Genomic DNA, 18,972 nt, shown 5'->3' with positions numbered 1-18,972 from the left:
ATTTGTGGAGAAAATCATAAAAATGAAATTTCTGATAAAACTGCCAGTTTTCATTTTTACATTATTAGTTGAAATCCATCAAGACAACCAAAAAGACATTTTTCACAATAAATGCTAAACGAGACGATAAATGCTCACCGCTAATTAGTAACTGTAGGCTGTAATTGGTTGCTCAATTACAGGTTGCTCAATTATTGGTTGCTCAATTACAGGAGTTTTGGAGTAAAGGGTGCTAACTACAAATAAAATCCCAAATTCCAGATCTTTTCAGTGAAAACGTTTTTGAAGCATTTCTTTTAACTTCACAACAGAAATGGCATTAAAAATGGGTTCATCTCGCTGTAAACACCGATAACACCAGGTCCATATAGTCTTCTCTTTTTTTTCTCCATCTCAGGCAGTAATGCCTTGCTCTTCCCCCCCACCCGCCGCCCCCATGCACCGCCGCCCCGCCGCCCTCCTGCCTTTGTTCTCATCACAACAAGCCCGGAGCAGATGGTGCTCTGCTTTGCTTTTGGCCGGCGGTGACAGACAGTCGCTCTCAGCCAATAGCCTGCTGGGGAATCAGCTGACTATAGTCTGGACAGCGCCAGGTGTTTTCTGCCTCTTTCTCTCTTTTTTGTTTTTTTCTTGCCTCCCCATCTTGCAATCATTATTCCTCAGCATTCGCGGAGAAAGGAGCAGCAGCAGCATCACCAGCAGCAGCAGCAGCAGTGCGGAAGAATATCATCTGAGTGACAAAGCGGTCTGGTCGCGCGGCAGGTTGGGGAGATCGGTCTCTGCAGACCGCATCATGCGTCTCTCTCCGAGGCGCTCTGGGGATCTGACCGACTGATGGGACGCGCCGTAAACAGCCAGAGCTCCGGAGGAGACAGGGATGTCTGATGAACCCGTTCACCTGCAGCTCTGTAGCGTTCCCCTTTTTTCTCTACTGAGGCGTTCACCTGGATAAAGGAGCCGCGCGCTTGGTGAACGTGAAGACCTGGAATGCCAACAAGGTGAGAGCGGGAAAGAATGCACGTTCTTTACAATACCCTTGAGAAAAAGAAGAAGAAAAAAGGAGGAAAGAAAAAAAAACTGAATTTTAATTTGTTTTAAAAAGACTTAAAAGATAAGCGGTACGCTACTAAACACAAGGGCGATGATTGAAGGCGCAGACGCACTCAAGGGCATTATCATTTATTTAGATAAACAGACTTGGTCGAGGACGGCTCCGTGATTTTCGTTTACATTTAACAAACCCGAGTCAGCCTCTTGTAGTGCGTCAAATGCAATTCCACGGAAAGCAAACTTTGATCTCCTTTGCGGCAGGCGGCTCGCAGTGCCCGCGTGCGCGTGTGGTGATGTGATTTGCATATTAATGTTAAAGTAGAAGCCAGCAGATGTCTCGATGCCTCCTCCGTTTTGAGCGACAAGTCGCCTGGTCTTCCCTCTTGGGGGAAGCGGAGGGGGAAGCGGTGATGGCGGCATGGAGGGGGATAAAGCCGGGGCCCTTTCGCAGGAGATGCGCCGCTGAGAATGGGGTTGCGTTAGTGGGGGGTCTATTGTAGTCCGCGAACGCTGCTTCTGACGCTGCAGCTGTTGCGCTTTTGTGACGGCCGGGGGTCGGAGGGTGGGGGGCGGCCCCGGCTGCTGACTTGTTATCGGATCGGTTCAGGAAGGTGGATCGAATCTGCACTTCACTGCTTGGTTTGTGGTTTGGTCCAAAGACGGGAAACAAATAGATTTGTGTTGTTGTTGTTTTCTGGTTTCATTCGTGCATTATTTATTGTGCAAATTACAAATGTGCGCAAAACTTTGTCAGTATTCCGCTAATGTCGAAAAAAAACACAATTTCGCAATTACCGGCGTTTCCATTAAACAAGAAGCGCAATTAAAATCACACCTGAATGGGTTCGGTCATTATAAAACGTGCTGCGCCGTCATATTCCTACCACTTCCTGTTCTCTTCATCTTTTTCAGCAGTGGTAACATCCGGCTGTTGATCACATGATACAGCCGAAAAACCACATCATCCTAGCACATAAACCTTTTATGGAAAAACATGAGTTTTCTTGAAATTTGCCTGTTTCCATTAAGTGAATTTATTTTCTTAATTTCAATTTGCACAATTTCATGGTTGATGGAAGCACAGCTAATGAAATTGTGGAAACTGCTTGTGTACGTCAAATCAGTACTAAAAGAATTTTGGAATATTAGGCATTTAAATAATTATATTTTAGAATGGCAAACATTGTTAAGTGTAAAATTGCTAATTAGTTCAAGATTAAAACACATCCGGGTTTTTGTGAAGTTAGACGGGTGGTGGAACGCAATTAAACTTTTTATTGAGTTGCAATGTTTGCAATTAGCAAATAATCATAATTTAATCAAAATCAAATATTGACCAAAAAAAGCAACATTTTCAATTCAGAGCCCCTTTTTGCTGCCAAATTATTTACTAAGTACATATGTGAGCACAGCAACAAAGGTGTTTATTGTTTTTCATCTGTTAAAATTATTCAAAATGTACTATTATACCCATTCTTCTTTCAAGTGTTTCAGGAACCCCTCATCATTCATGGAACCTCTTTGAAAAAATACTTCTTTAGAAATATGGATGTATTGGGGATGATTGGTCTTCAGAGTTACTGATACAAATCAATCATGATCAGTAAAATAAAGGCTTTTTGAGGAAAAATACAACAAAGTGTCAAGTGAAAACTAGTTTCTTCAAAAATATTGACAGTTAAATAAAGTAATATTTAACATAAAATAAGTGATTGCATTGATGTTCGCCCCATTTAAAGTAAGTGACGTAAGTCAACAAAGCTCAAGCTAATTGGTGCTACTGGTCTCCCAATGAGTGGGATGGAGACCAGCTGAGTGCAGTGACTGTGTCTCCATCTCAAGTGATGGTGGTATAAAGACAGCTGGAAGGTCTGTTCACTAGTTCATTAGGATTCCTGGCTACCATTACAGCATGGAGACAAAAGATCACTCCAAGCAAATCAAATAAAAGCTTATTGAAAAGTATAAGTCAGAGGATGGATACAAAAAAATGTCTAAAGTCCTGAACATCCCCTGGAGTTCAATTAAATTAATCATCAAGAAATGGAAGGAATATGGCTCATGTGTAAATCTGTATGTATCAAAATTAGTGCATTTCGCAAAACTAAATTGGAAACACTGTTTCGTGTCACACGAGTCACATGATCGACAGCCGGGTGTTACTAGTGTTGAAGACACAGGAAGACGACAGCAGGAAGTGGCAGCAGGATGATGGCATGGCGTCTTTCTTAATGAATTATCATGTAAACAAACATATTCACCTGTGACTTTATTTGCGTTTCCTATTTAATGGAAACACTGCAATTGCGAATTGTTGGTTTTTCCACAGTTAGTGGAATATCAACAAAGTTTTGCACACATTTGTTATGGAGACACAGCTTACAAGAGAAATACAACTTCAGACAGCATTTGTTTTCCACCAAGACAGCGACTTAAAGAATCCAACTAAAGCTACACAGAAACGGTTTAAAGACAACAAGGTGGATGTGTTGGAGTGGCCTAGCCAAAGCCCAGACCAATAGAGAATGTGTTGCTGGACTTGAAAAGGTCTGCTAACAGCTGATTCAACCTGGCAGAGCTTGAACAGTTTGGCCAGTAAGAATGGAGTGAAGTCGCAGCACCTGGATCTGAAACCCTGACAGATTGATTTGGTATTTTTGAACAGTTCAACTCGACAATGTTTACTTTGCAGGTAAATTGTAATAGGTGGATGTTGAAAATAAAAAGCCAAATTAAACTCAGTTTCTCAGTATTTATCTTCACAAAAGGAGAACTACAGAATATCAAGCTGAAAAACATCTGAGTTAAATAGACCCAAAGATCCATTAAATTTAATGTCTAATTTGCTCTTTAAAATATAACAACACATACAATGCTGCACACTAATCCACTCTCTTTCACACAGACAACAAGTGAAATGTTTTTATCTTGATACAGACGACTGAGCAGCCATTTTCCCCTGAGGTACATTGCAGGTGTGTGGGGAGGGATTGTTAGGGAAACAACAGAGCTGGTAGTTAGGAGCACTGAGCTTCAAGACCCTCCCACTCCCATCATGACACCACTGTTAGGTCCCAGTGGTGTACAGCAGACTGGGTTAGGGAACGTCCACCACTCCTTTAAGACAAATGGTTTAAGATATTAACCCTTTCCCCTGCATTAGGCTGACACTTTATTATATTTAACTACGGTCCTGTCACAGATTAAGAAGACTCTCTGTGTTCTTTTTGAACACAGAGAGTCTTCCTCATCCAAGGAATATTTTATTTAAACTAATTTCCTGGATCTCTCTCCTCATCTTTATTTCAAATATATTTAACAAAATGCTCAATTTTTCCATTTTGGTCTCCTATCAGGATGATCCATGCTCCCAGATATGGGCACATTTCCGAATGTGCAGTGATTTTTACGGGTGTCATTTTGGCGGTGATTAAAATGCTCAGCCAGATAATGTGTCATGGCATCATGGAAAGGTTCCTTCCTCCATGGGAGGACACAGATGGGTTTTGTCAGGTAGCAGGAAATTAATCACGATAGGACAATGCCAACATGTGACTTGTGTGGAAAGTAAGTGCCAAGCTTCCGTTAGTGTGTACATTGGGTAAACGTACCAGGTATAAATGGACGAACCCAATAAGTGGGATCACCAAAGCGTTTACTAAGGCATTGGCATTAAGCCCACTTAATGTACAGGTTTGATAGATTTCCAAGGTCCAACTAAAAGAGTCAATGAACAACAAAAGAAAATATAAAGATACATTTGCCTCCATTTCAAAACCTCCAAGGGATAAAAACAACGTTGCTGTGGCCTGGTTAGCCTTCCTGTTATCTATTTTAACTTGTTATCTATCTCTCTGAATGAACCACAAATGTGTCTGATGCGCCATGGGAGATAGAAAAGGGAGCAGTACATTCTGCCAAAACACGTAAAAATATTTTTGGTTAATCCCAGAAATTTTCTAGGAAAAAAACAACAATGACATTTCTGAGCTCTAAGAGTAAAATATTTGCTAAAAAAAAAAAAAAAGATTTTGACATAAGTCTGGGAAATTTCCTAGAAAAACACTGAAATTTCTGAGTTTCAACAGTCTGACATTTTTGGCATGGAAATTTTCCTAGCTTTATGTTACAAAGCTAAAAAAATTCCTTGTTTTTTCTAGAAAATTATTGACCTTGATCTAAAAATGTGTTATTGAGAAAAAAATGACTCTTCCTTTTATTGTATCAACAGTGGCTCAAAAATGTGTGATTTTGTGTCAGCATAAAAAAGGAATTAATAAACAACAACCTAAAAACACAACTTCTCAAAAACAGGTTGAGCATTGTCAAAAAGCTGCCCTTTTGAAATAGTTTGTTTTTGTGAACGCATCCAGTGCTGAGGCAGTAGCACATCTACAAACTATTAAATAGTGTGTTTGATAACAGGAAATAAACTGTGGATTTAATTCAAGAATCCCTCCTACAGTTTTAAAATTTCCTTCGATTAAAACTGCGTCAGGCTCCTGCTTTCCTCTCTTTTGACGTTCTGCGTTTCTCCCAGCATGATTATTTTCTAAGTTTGCTTCGTGCCACATCATTAGGTGTTGTCTTGAAGAAAATTTGTTGCACAGATTAAACAGCAGGGTGCCGACTGTGACTTCTAGCTTTAATCTCGTCTCCGCTCTTCCGTCAGAACGTTGTTTTAACGCATCTCTTTAGAAATGAACTAACCTCTTTTTTCACCTAAATAACTGTCATGCTTAGCATTAAAAGGGATCAGTGACAATGTGACTAAATTCCATGAAAGGGAATGTAGACAAAGCCATCAGTGTTTACCAAAATGGGGAAAATGTAAGATTAGCAACAGGATTAACTCTGTTTTTAGTGAACAGAAGAGCAGAAAACAAAACAACGGTTGATTGTTTACTGCTAAATTTGGCTTATGTTGAATTATAGTATTTTCTGAAGACAGTTATTGTTTTTTTTTTTTTATTTATTACTGATACATTGTTTGGTTATGATTTAATTTCTAATATTGTAGTAGCTTTAGAAAATGCGCAAAACCTGACATGCACAGATGTAAACATGTCACTGTTCTGAGCCAGACTCCTGAAAATCGATTCAACTAAAACCTCTCTATCGGTTCCATGGAGTACGATGTTAAGATTGTCCAAAACTAAATGACTCTGAAGTTATTTGGAAGTTTTTTTTTCATAAAAGTTGTTATATAAACATGAAATACATGTTGAATTAGTTCTCTTGTCACTTCTTCTGATTTATACAGTACGTCTCTCCAGAGTCCTCAAAGAAGTACACAGTTCCAGACGGGGATGTTCTTATCTGGCATGTTAGGATTTCTCTATCATCTCAAAAAGTACATTTTGAAAAAGATAATGTAGAATATTGATTGTTTAAAAAGAAAAAAAAAATACAAGAGTCTTCCAGAGTATCCTTTTCTGCCCCAATGGTGGGCAATTGAGCTTTATTGCTCCGATACAGTAAGATACCTTAATATGTTTTATTAAGCACAGTGGAAACCGTCTTAGCATTACCACAGAAGCTAACATCTGCAGTGTTTCTTATGTCTGCTCTTACAGCCAGTCGGCAGCAAGAAAAAAATAAATGTCACTTCTGGATTGCAAACACTAGCCAACAGTGAGTCAAGTAGTTTTGTGCCTAGTTATTTCAGCTTCTTAAGCTTTATTTTCTTTCAAATATTATAGATATTCCCTATGGAATGTGTGAGCTGTCCTTGTGGGACACTTATTCAGCTAAATTCTCTTTGCTACAATGTACAACATTTTTAGAAATCTTTTGTTTACAGTTCACAGTTAGAATCCTGTCCTGTAACGTTCATGTTCTGGCTTAAGAACAAACAGGCTGAAATCATGTTTTGGTTTCCTAAGTGTCTAAAATCTTTTTCTTTTTTTCTTTTTCACTACCATAACTTATTTTTGCTTTAAATGCAGCGGTCAATATGAAAATTGACCTCATGTGCCATACCCTGAACTTGCTGTTTTCGGATCCACACATATGTTGCTTTTTAATTAAAGTGCTAAAGAACCTGTTTCTCTCCTCCCTTGGTCTGAATTCAGTGCACTTGCCCCGCAGCTAATCGCCTCCTCAGCATCTCCATCTGCTAATCCGAACTGGCACAGCAATAGTCACAATATAAAGTGCTTTAGCTTAAAAACAACATCCTGCCTGCCTCTCAGACGCTCCGCCCCGTCTCGTAGGGAATCCCCGGTATAGGAGGAGAGGCGCGCCGCTCCTATCTCCCCCAGTGCTGTTGCCAGGCAGTTTATGTACATTCCTACGTATTGCCCAGCTTTCTGGGTCCAAAGCCTCTTAAGCACTGTCTTCTTGAGCTGGTGTTTACCCCTAAGAAGGTGGATGTCGCATGGCTCCACACTAGGCGAGGTGCCTCCTAAATAGACCTAATTGAGTTAGGGATTGTCTTAAGTGTTGGCTTTGTGCTGCAAGTACTCAGGCTTGTTAAACACCTGCTGGCTACCTAATCTTGCTAATGAGTGAGGCTGTCACACAAAGACGGTACGTTTGGTCACGATATGTGGGAATAAAATGAGAAAAATTGTTTTTGGGCTTGATGAGGCTCTGTTCCTTACAAAGTAAACCAGCTAGCTGATATTAGCTTGTTATAACTGATATAACTAGCTATTAAATTAGCTTTTATGTTAACTAACTAACATATAGCTATTGTATATTAGCTAATACATTAGCTGGTTGTTAGCTACCTAACAACTAGCTAATGTGTAAATAGCTAATATCAGCTATTTTTTAGATAATATTTTATATTAGCTAATAGACTAGCTAACTTCTATTACAAGCTAATATCAGCTAGCTTTTAGTTAATGTTAGCTCATGTACACATAAGCTGGAAAGCTTGCTGATATGAGTCTGTTATACATGTTAGCTAGTTGATATAGCTGCTCAAGTAGCCTGCTTTCAGCTGCTTAAACTACCGGGTTGGAGATTTTTTCTTTTGTAGATAAAAACTTTTGCACTGACTGGTGACACAGTACGACGTGATCATTTAGGTTTTATTTACATCACTATGACTTAAAGGGACAGTATTATATAAATCATGTTATAATGTTATTCCCTCATTAAAAACTTACTTGTAGTGTTGCCTTGATTCTTTCATTCATTTTTGAGAAATCCTCGAATCTACCATGGCAACCATTTGGATTTGTAAAACGTGTCACAGAGCAGCCCTCCCCCACGGCTACCCAACTTGGAGTTTCGGAAAGAGCATGAACTTCTTATAGGAGTTAAATTGCAAAGTCAAATTTCTTAGGAGTCTGGGGTCTAAATGGCCGTTTGGTCTAATTTTGAATTTACCCTTATATTTTCACCATAAAAACTATTTTCATTTCCTTGTTTGCTATCATTATTTTCAGCACAACCTAAGCTTCATGATTTTACAGTAATTGTTTCATTTTGACAAAATGTATTGTCACAGTGGATGAAAAAAACACACAAAAACAAAATCTGAGTAAAAAAAAATCATATTTGTACTAAAACATTCACAAAAATATTGGTTAAATCGTTTTTACAGCCTAAAATGACATTTTCTTTTGTAAATTTTAAGAACTTGTGTACAAACAAAGCCAAAAACTAATTAGTATACATATTTTTTTTACAGCAGATTGCGGGCAATTTCCCAGGCATTTTTTTCCCATGATTTCCACGTTGTCCGCATTCAAGTCTGCCCGGTTATGAGTCACACAAAATGGCCAAAAATGCTTTCTGATTGGTTGCTTCAGATATGTGGTACATTTGAGGACAGTGGAAAAATGGACTTCATGTTGCATTCATTCACTTTTTGATCATAGAACATAATTTATTGCAGTACACCTGCGCACAACAAGGGGGCGCACACATGATCGAACATATTTCTGGTTTTATTTGGAAGTAAATATAAAACAAAATCAATATAAAAACACTACTTTTATAACATTGGAAGTCTCTAATGTCCAACAGAATTGAACTCAACACTTTTCATGCGGCCTTTTTATTTTATTTTTATTTTTGAGTGGCTCGACTCCTAAGGTCATATTTCATAGCCACAGCATTTTGATAACTGAAGGTGACATAATTACTTTATTGTGCTACAAAATTACACTATGTGGCTGGAAAACGCATAATACTGCCCTTTAAGGACACTGCTGAATAAAACAGGTGTATATAACGTAATTCCATTTAATTCAATTCATCCCAACCCTGATATCCACTTAAACCCAGTTTGCTGTTAGATTTTTGATGCTTCTTTCTGTGCAGAAATCATGCTCAGTTCAACATGCATACTCGGACCTTGTAGACTGGGACATGCCCTTATTCATATTGCTTTTAGCTCAGTTGAAAGTATATACCATCTATTCATAAGAGGAGAAGAAGAAAAGCACTGAAAACAAAGAATGGAAAGTGAAAGTGAAAGTGCTGTTTCACCAGAAATCCCCCCTATAGGGGCGATTTTCCCGCCTATAGTTTCAAACGCTTTTTGAAAGATTTTCATCAAGCTAGACATAATTGTAAGGCCATTTATTATTTATTGAAGTTATAGTTTTAAAATTACATTACGTAAAATACTGCATGAGTTTTCTCATTCATCTATTTTTAGATACTTATTAGAACCACAAAAAACTAGGCTTTCTTAAATCTTTCCACTGTCTTTAGCCTAAATTCTGAATGCTTACAATGTGACATTAAAACTTTAGATGTGCAAATTATTGTTGCTTTCTTTAAGGTTTGGCGCTGACTAACGTCTCATGTTTAATGATGCTCCAAAAAAGATAATGACGGCGTCCTTGTGGGCCTGGTGGGTAGATGAAAGCCCTCAATGCAACTTGATTTCTTTCCAGCCCAGGCCAGTGTGTTGTGCATGCTCTGTAATGAGCTGAACTTGCATTTTTGTGAAACTGTTGATGATGCACATTACTCAGTCTCACGAGAATAGCGCCACAGCTAAAGATACTGTTCCCTGTCAGTTTTGCTGTCTTATTTAACCCACAAGCTCAGGATGAGGACGAAATGTCATAAAAAAATAAAAAAATAAATTCAGGAGATTGGGCAAAAATGCGGGTAGGCGTTGGCTTTTGTGTTTACAACAAGTGTGAGATTCTAGTGTTTAGTGACTCACATACAACAGAGAATTAAGGCCATACTAAGAAAAAAATTATGAGAATAACGTAATAAAATTACAAGAATGAACTCATGATATTACGAGAAAAGTCAAAATAATATGAAAAAAGTCATAACATTTCAAGAGTAAAGTCATAGTGTTACTAGAACAAATTGTACAAGTATAAAGTCAAAATAATACCAGAATAAAGTAGTACTTTGAGAAAAAAATAATATTACAAGAAAAAAAATTATATAAATAAATTATATTACAGGAACAAAGTTGTGATACTACGACTTTATTCTTGTAATTTTATTACTTTACTCTGGTAATTTTAATTAGTTTTCTTAGCCTGGCTCTAATTCTCTGTTGTACACAGCCGATCACAAAAATGACCTTTCATAGAAATATTTATAAATGTAGGTACAAAAGTGATGTTCCAAGCAACAGCCGTATATATTGGGGCGCTCTTTGCTTTTCGATTATGTTCTTACACAAGGCTCATAACCTTTTAACATTATCTTAGGGAATAGATTGGAACGTTTCCTAAAAATGTATTTTTTTTTGTTCAATATTCTCCTCTTTTCCATCACCCCTCTAATTCTAACTTCTTTGTTCTTCTTTTCCAGATAATCCTCCATCGTCAGAATCCCTGCTTGTAGTTTCCACCCCCGACTTTGTCTCGAGAACCTCCCATTTCCTGGGTTTAAAGGCTTAATCGGTAGCAAGTCTGGTTCATGACTGTTACAAACCTTCCTCCAAAGTCCAACGACCAGCCTCCTATCCCTTCCCAGCATGGCTAGATGGAAGATGGACAGCTGTGCTCAGGTTGTTGGTGGCTTGGTTCTGGTTTCTGTAGCACTCTCTCTTGTCCAAAGCAATGACTGCCCTCAGCTGTGCGTGTGTGAAATCAGACCCTGGTTCACCCCTCAGTCCACCTACAGAGAAGCTATAACAGTGGACTGCAATGACCTTCGCCTAACACGGATCCCGGGAAACCTGTCCAGTGAAACTCAGGTTCTCCTCTTACAGAGCAACTACATCGCTAGGACCAGCGAGGAACTGGAGCAACTCTTCAACCTGACAGAACTGGACCTGTCTCAAAATAACTTCAGTACAATTCGAGATGTTGGTCTCACCAACATGTCCCAGCTCACCACACTCCATCTGGAGGAGAACCAGATCATGGAAATGCCCGACTACTGTCTGCAGGACCTTAGCAACCTGCAGGAACTCTACATCAACCACAATCACATCAGCACCATTTCTGCCAATGCCTTCTCTGGGCTTCATAACCTACTCAGGCTTCACCTCAACTCCAACAGGCTCAAAACTATCAGCAGTCAGTGGTTTGATTCTACGCCAAATCTGGAGATTCTCATGATCGGAGAGAACCCCGTTGTTGGAATTATGGACTTTAACTTCAAGCCGCTGGGCAATCTGAGGAGTCTGGTTTTAGCTGGGATGGATTTGAAAGACATTCCCGGAAACGCCTTTGTGGGACTTGACAATCTCGAGAGCCTCTCTTTCTACGACAACAAGTTGGTTGGAGTGCCTCAGAGAGCCCTTCAGAAACTACCAAACCTGAAATTCCTGGATTTAAACAAAAACCCAGTACACAAGATACAGGAGGGGGATTTCAAGAACATGCTCAGATTGAAGGAATTGGGGATAAATAACATGGGAGAATTGGTTTCTATTGACCGTTACGCTTTGGACAACCTTCCTGAGCTCACTAAGCTAGAGGCAACAAACAACCCCAAGTTCTCTTATATCAACCGGCAGGCCTTTCGGGATGTCCCAGCTTTGGAGAGCCTGATGCTAAACAACAACGCCCTGAATGCCCTTTATCAGTCCACTGTGGATGCTCTGCCTAACTTGCGAGAGATCAGCATCCACAGCAACCCTCTGCGCTGTGACTGCGTCATCCAGTGGATGGGTTCCAACAAAACCACAGTGCGATTTATGGAGCCTCTGTCCATGTTCTGCTCCATGCCGCCAGAGGTCAGGGGTATGCATGTACGTGAGGTGCTGCAGAAAAGGTTGCTGAATCAGTGTTTGCCCCTAATCTCTCACAATACCTTCCCCACCCACCTCAGTTTAGAAATCGGCATGACCTTGGATTTGGACTGCAGGGCTATTTCACAGCCTGAGCCTGAGATCTATTGGGTGACACCAATGGGGCACAAGGTTATGACTGACACTTTGTCTGACAAGTACCGCCTCAGCAAAGAGGGGACGCTGAGAATTTCCCACATCCAAGTTGAAGACTCCGGCCGGTACACCTGCGTGGCTCAAAACTCTGAGGGAGTCGACACAAAAGTGACAGCGATAAAGGTCAATGGCACTCTGCTGGACAACACGCAGCTCTTAAAGATCTACGTCAAACAGACGGAATCTCACTCCATCCTCGTCTCCTGGAAAATAAGCTCAAACGTCATGGCCTCCAACCTCAAGTGGTCGTCCGCGACTATGAAAATCGACAACCCTCACATCACTTACACGGCCAGGGTGCCCGTGGACGTCCATGAGTACAACCTGACGCATCTTCAGCCGGCAACCGAGTACGAAGTGTGCCTCACCGTATCCAGCGTCCAGCAACAGCCGCAGAAGTCGTGTGTGAACGTCACGACGAAGCAGGCAACCTTCGCAGTGGAAATATCCGATCAAGGGACCAACACGGCTCTGGCCGCAGTCATGGGAACAATGTTTGCGCTCATCAGCCTGGTTTTACTGGGAGTTTACACTGCCAAGAGGTGGAAGAGAAAGAATTATCACCATTCCCTGAAGAAGTACATGCAGAAGACCTCATCGATACCGTTGAATGAGCTGTACCCCCCTCTCATTAACCTGTGGGAGGCAGACAGTGAAAAGGAGAAGGAGGGCACCTCGGAGTCCAAACCCAGCCAGGTCGACACAACGCGCAGTTACTACATGTGGTGAACGGAAGATTCCATCAGGAGATACACAAACGTCATTGTTTCAGTAGCACAAATATTCACACTCGCTTCTTTGTCTTAATATATATATTTTTTTCCATTGCTTAATTATTTCTCTCTTCAGTTTTCTTGGACTGGATTGAACAATAAGCCAAGATTTTCACATCTACTATCGCACGCTGTGTTTTGACCTCACATGTTTTTGACACACAACATGGCAGCTTCACTTAGCCTTCTGAACTTCGTAGTCACGGCGCTTTACTTTTAGCACTCATTTTTATGAACCGGGCATGAAGCATCGTCATGGATACAGTGCAACAGAAAAGGCCAAGCTGAATCCCAAACTGTTTTCCTTTTTTTTTCTTTGAGCAGTTTCTCTGGCCAATCTGTTACCAGACTGCAGTTTTTCCTTTCTGTTGTAAGACAGTTTCACTTTTGATTGTTGTGCACTCAAATATATAAATATATATATATAAACTAATTTGTCTATCAACTCAAATGTAAACTGACAAAGTACATTTAGACTTGATGTACTGTCTACTGAATAATGTTAGAAATTCTACTGTAATGTTGTATCAGCTATGACTTGATTTCACTTTTTGTACATTCAAATAAAAAGTATGTTTGATTTAGGCTTTTAAGTTTGCAGGGTACTGTAAACCAGCAATAGAAATATGAATGTTATAACCTAGCTAAGTAGATGTAAGGCTTTTTATAATTCTTACAAATTTTGTTTCTTACATTGATAGAGTGTCTACAATCACTGTTTTCTTTCAGGTTTACACACATAAGCGTGTAATGAGGAGCAACTCAAATAAAATCTTCTTTTAATCAAGTTTTTAACCTATGACTTCAAGGGAATATGTCATTATTGAAACCCATTCAAATGGACAGTTGTGATCAGAAGTTTAAATGCATTTTTAACTTTTAGAAATATCTTTGTTCAGCTTCTGATAGGAGGCAGCAGCTCCAACACACTGCTTTGTTGTGCGACATCATAAAATGTTTGTTTTTGTTTTGGCTTCTTAGCCCAATCACACATGAGCTGAAAGGCAGAGAGGAATAAGCCATTGCTCCAAAAACAACATACAATTCAGATCAGTGTAGGTCCATTCAGAGATAAATACCTTATTTTCTTGGAGACGTTTCCTGTAGAAATAAATTAAAATAAGTGTTTGGCGTTATGCCTTATTGTTACATTTGGAGGGGGGGAAAAAGGGAAAGTTTGAACGCCAGAGAACAACGTTTTGCATATTTTATATTTTGGATTATTTTCCTAAATCTTCACCAAGTTACTCACTCAACCAATTAAATTTGGCTTATTATATAGCGCCAATTCACAACAAACGCTGTCTCAAGAATCATTTCACGTTATTCATCCATTCACTCCAATTGCATGTGTCATTGAACTCGTTCATGGAAATAAAACACTTCTTTCGTTGCCATCGATGGGTTTCTGGAACATTTCTCTCTCAATATTTAGTTTCTCATCTTGACAGAAAGAGTACAGAGTTCATCTAAAATTTTTAATAAAAATTTGGTGAAGGTCATTCCAGATGTATATTGTTAGCTGGTATAATCCATCTCCCTACACCAGTTTCAATGTGTTTGGGGTCATTGATTTGTTCACACACCCAAAAGCATCACCAGCTGCTTTTCATTTTCAAAGATGGGCAAAACGTTGTTGACATTCCACTAATATAAAAAAAAACTACTTTGCAATTGTTTCTAATAACAAATGCAATAAAAAATGATATGTGAAGAAGTTTGTTCACGCAATAAGTTAAAAATTAAACCCATCATTTTCTTACTGTTTCCTGTCATCTTAGTTTTTTTCTGCCACTAGTAACATCTTTATGTTGATCATGTGATGTGAAAAAAAATGTGTTTCCATTGTAGTTTCCAAAAAAAAAAAAAAAAACACACACACACACACCGAAGAATTGCACAAAAACCTTTTAGTGACAAACAAGTTTTTTCTAAATTAGTGTGTATCCACAAATCTAATTTATTTTCATAATTCCAATTTGCGCAATTCCACGGTCAATGGAAACGCAGCTACTATTTGTATGAGGTAAAGTTTGGAGGTAGTCCTGCGCTGTTGTTCACCGCTCTTTGTACTGGTACCCAGCGCCACTGGCAGCTGCACACCCTCACATTACTTTGTTACGGTGACGTGCTCCCAGTTTGAAAACCTCCCCTCGATTCCTCCAGGTAATATCGTATGTTATGTATGTTTGGGACCCGTATCCCTCATGGGATACGGGTCCCAAACAAGTTGGTTTGTTGAAGGAGAATAAAAGCTAGCAGCTGCAGTCCCTAATGGGACATGAATACAATGTGGCCTCATTAAAATAAAAATATATTTTAGTATTAACATCACCAGTAAAAATGTTTTGGTGCCTCTGCGTCCATTTCTATAATAATTGGATTCGTGATTAGAGGAAATGCATCATCATCACAAAACATCTAGATATAAATATTGCTTTCTTTTTATGACTCACTGACATGTATGGTATGTCATCATCCCACCATAAAAAAGCCCCAAATTCATACTTATAACGCTTTGTAATCTTTCAGCACATATGTATGAGTGCTATGATTTTAAAACTATATAGTTATTGAAGCAGAAGCTCGTTCTCATGTTTTCTTGGGATGTTCTTGTCATTGTTTGCTACAAACAGGCTAACAGCCATCGCAGTGTTGATGAAAATAAGATGGAAAATACAAACTTCAGCATCTTTTTTTCTCTACAATGCAATTATCAGAGATTCATTTTAAATCGTTCTCAGCAGAAGGCTTACAGTAAATGCAAAACATCCTGCGGAGAAAATGGAGAAATCTGTCAACCAGAACCCAGAGCTGCAGCTTTCCTTCTTGTGTGTTGGCAGTCCAATGAGGTATATTTGTAAAAACAGCTGAAATAAAGAACTTATAATAGTATCAATATGAAATTTTAGAAGCTGGGAGTCATGAATGACTAACATAATCACTGTCATGATTTCAGCAATTTATGTTCATGTGTTATAAAATGTTCTGTGAATCTTCACTATCACTGTTCAATGTTTATTTCTCCTGTACTCATCTGTAATGTTATCATCGCAATAGGTTTTCCCTCCCGAAGCATTTCTGAGTTTCTTTAAAAAAAAATAAAGAATCCCCAAATTCAAATCTGAAGCTCAGCTGCACATTGTGTAGAAGCAGCAGATCTCAAACGAGGGCCTGGAAGCTCTGCTAGTTTCTGGCGCTGACTGACAGCTCTGCGCCTCCAGGTGCAATCAAACCGTCTTCGTTTAGACTCCCCCAACAACCTGGCAAGCTTTCTCAACGCGTCTAACCTCACAATTATCGCCGAGACGGAGACAAACGGCGTTGAGGAAAACAATGTGCCACTTATTGACAATTTGTATCTGTGCATAATGTGCTTCCGCCTCACTTCTGGTTGATATAAACCATTTGTGTTCGCGACGGCACTTAGACTTTTCCAGACGGTTCATCATTACAGTCATGAACTTTAAAGCTTTAATGTGTTTTCTGGGGGGGTTTATGAGAAAGATCCACAGAATGTAGTGCACGACTGTGATGTGGAATGACAGCATTATGTGAGTTCTTGTACTTTTTGTAAAAATGTGTGTGCATCCAACCCAGGGGTGCCGCCAGGAATCTTGGGCCCCATGACCAAAAATTTAATTACCTGTTGTTTCAGTCTTCCCATTTATTCCCATTTGGAATTGATATTTCCCGACAGCAGTTCGATATTTCATTGAAAACCCTGCCATGTAAACACAGTACAATAATACTGCATACATACTTTATTTTGTTCCAAACAGTTTCTGTAGATTATCATCAATATGCTGCTTCAACATTGATTAAAATCGCTAAATGAAGTGACTATAGTTTCCTGAAGCAGACATGGCTTTATTGTTAAACTCTATTCTTTCTCCTGCAGAAAGATGTTTTCATATGGAGCAGTTTGCTGAAATGCTACGCTAACTTTAGCTTGTTCACCCTTTGTTTTGATAGGATTTGTTGATAAATCAGTTTGTAACATAATTTAGATCGGTTCCGGTAAATTGAGTCTAAAGGAAACAAACAAATCGGGATATGAAGGAAACTTTTACATCACAGTGATGTTATTCACTATATGCAAATTCTCATGGTTCGCTACATTCAATAGGAAGGCACATTTTTGAACTACAAAATGCCAATTTATTCCTCTTTTCTGCTCATATTTAGTTGCATAATATCAGAAAAGGCTGCAGAAACGTGGCTTTCATAGGCAGAGGAAGGATGACCTTTAGTAAACCTTCACACTACAACCTCAGCTGTAATGCATCCACTGCCATGCTTTTATCTGCAGGAAACGAATAAGCCTTTTTTTTCCCCCTCAGACTCAGCAGGTAACCTAGTAACAGACCGGAAATCAGCTCAGCGGGACAGCTATCAATGAAAGCTTTTCAAAGCGTGTGTTGCTGCTGCTTACGCTGTGTCCCATCCCAGTGGCTTGTTTCCATGACAACTCCTTCCCCCCGATCCACCTGCGAGCTTTGGCTGCTGAATGAAAGACGTCCCCAGTGCCTGGGCTCTAACTGACAAGGTTAACGCCCTGCAGGTGGGAAATCACAAAAACATCTTGTCCATTTTCAAAGGCGTGAAGAATAAGCGGGTTCCACGTTTGCAGCAAAGGCGAACCTCGGCTACTGTCTGCCGTATGCAGGAGGAATTTCCTCAAAATGAAAATAAAGTCACATTTTTTGGGGCGATTGGATATGCTAAACTGATTATGCTAATAACAAACAATGATCATAATAATAATAGTAGTAACAATAAAAACAGAATAAAAACATGAAATTCCATTTTCAGAACATAAACAGATCCATCTTTCTGGCTCCTCCCCCAGAATATTGATTTCTAAACTCTTCCTGAGTTAAAACATCAGTGTTGTTGTTTCTAAATTAATATGAACTTGTTTTCTTTGCATTATTTAAGGTCTGAAAGCTCTGTATGTTTTTCATTGTTTTGACCATTTCTCATTTTCTGCAAATAAATACACAATTGTTGCTTGGAATTTCAGACATTTTGTCAGTAGTTCATATAATAAAGGAATAATGTTCATTTTACTCAAACATTTACCTATGAAAACTGAAAGCAGAGAAACTGATACTTTTGCAGTGGCCTCTTAATTTTTTTCCAGAGCTGTATAGATAAACTATAATTTAGTAAAGGTGACCATAGTCAAAATACAGTCACCATATTCAATGGATTAAGTTAATATTACCCAAAATGCTAGCATTAGCCAACTAATATTAGCTGTTAAGCTAACATTAGTTACAAGGCTAATGTTAGCTTAACATGTCTTATCTTTAGTTGTCAAAATATGTAAGATCCAAGACAGTCAGTGGTTAAACAGAGTTGAGCCAGAAATTATTCATAAGGCTGCGCAGAGGATCGCTGCTACACTTCCTTCGTTTACCAGAATTCCCAGGAGGGCTGGCAGCATCATCAGGGACTTTCCCCACCCACTGAGTAGCTTCTTTAGACGGCTACCCTCCGGCAGCCGCTGTAGGAGCACAGCAGGCAGAACATCCATACTGAAAGACGCCTTCCTCCCAAATGTTGATAGACTGGTAAACAAAACCAAGCTACTCATATACAGCCGTGTTTATGCATGTGTTTATTGTATCTGTCAGGGTTTTTTTCCTGGTCTTATTCTAAATTAGTAGAGAAATTCAAGGTTTTCTGATGTTAAAAAAAACAACATGTAGGTGACACACTGTGCTAATATAAAAGTTGTATAATGTCGCAATTGGAGCCCCTCTTTGCTAACATGCATCCTTGAAGAAAGTTTTTAATTATTCACAT

General features: G+C 39.2%; 1 protein-coding gene across 1 annotated transcript; it reads left to right on the top strand.

The window, feature by feature from the left end:
* Positions 1–473: 473 nt before the first annotated feature.
* lrrn1 (leucine rich repeat neuronal 1) lies at positions 474–13,960 on the top strand. The gene is made up of 2 exons (XM_007565590.2): positions 474–998; positions 10,801–13,960. Exon 2 carries the CDS (start codon positions 10,967–10,969, stop codon positions 13,112–13,114), a length of 2,148 nt encoding a protein of 715 aa, XP_007565652.1. The 5' UTR covers positions 474–998; positions 10,801–10,966; the 3' UTR covers positions 13,115–13,960.
* Positions 13,961–18,972: the final 5,012 nt, after the last annotated feature.

Source organism: Poecilia formosa, unplaced genomic scaffold (genome assembly GCF_000485575.1).
Source record: "Poecilia formosa unplaced genomic scaffold, Poecilia_formosa-5.1.2 Scaffold180, whole genome shotgun sequence".
Taxonomy (NCBI): domain Eukaryota; kingdom Metazoa; phylum Chordata; class Actinopteri; order Cyprinodontiformes; family Poeciliidae; genus Poecilia; species Poecilia formosa.
The sequence above is the reverse complement of the archived record's forward strand: the minus strand, read 5'-3'. Positions and strand labels throughout refer to the sequence as shown.

What these genes read in the sequence shown, in the direction of transcription:
- lrrn1 (XM_007565590.2), top strand. Translation starts at nt 10,967, where the DNA reads ATGGCTAGATGGAAGATGGACAGCTGTGCTCAGGTTGTTGGTGGCTTG.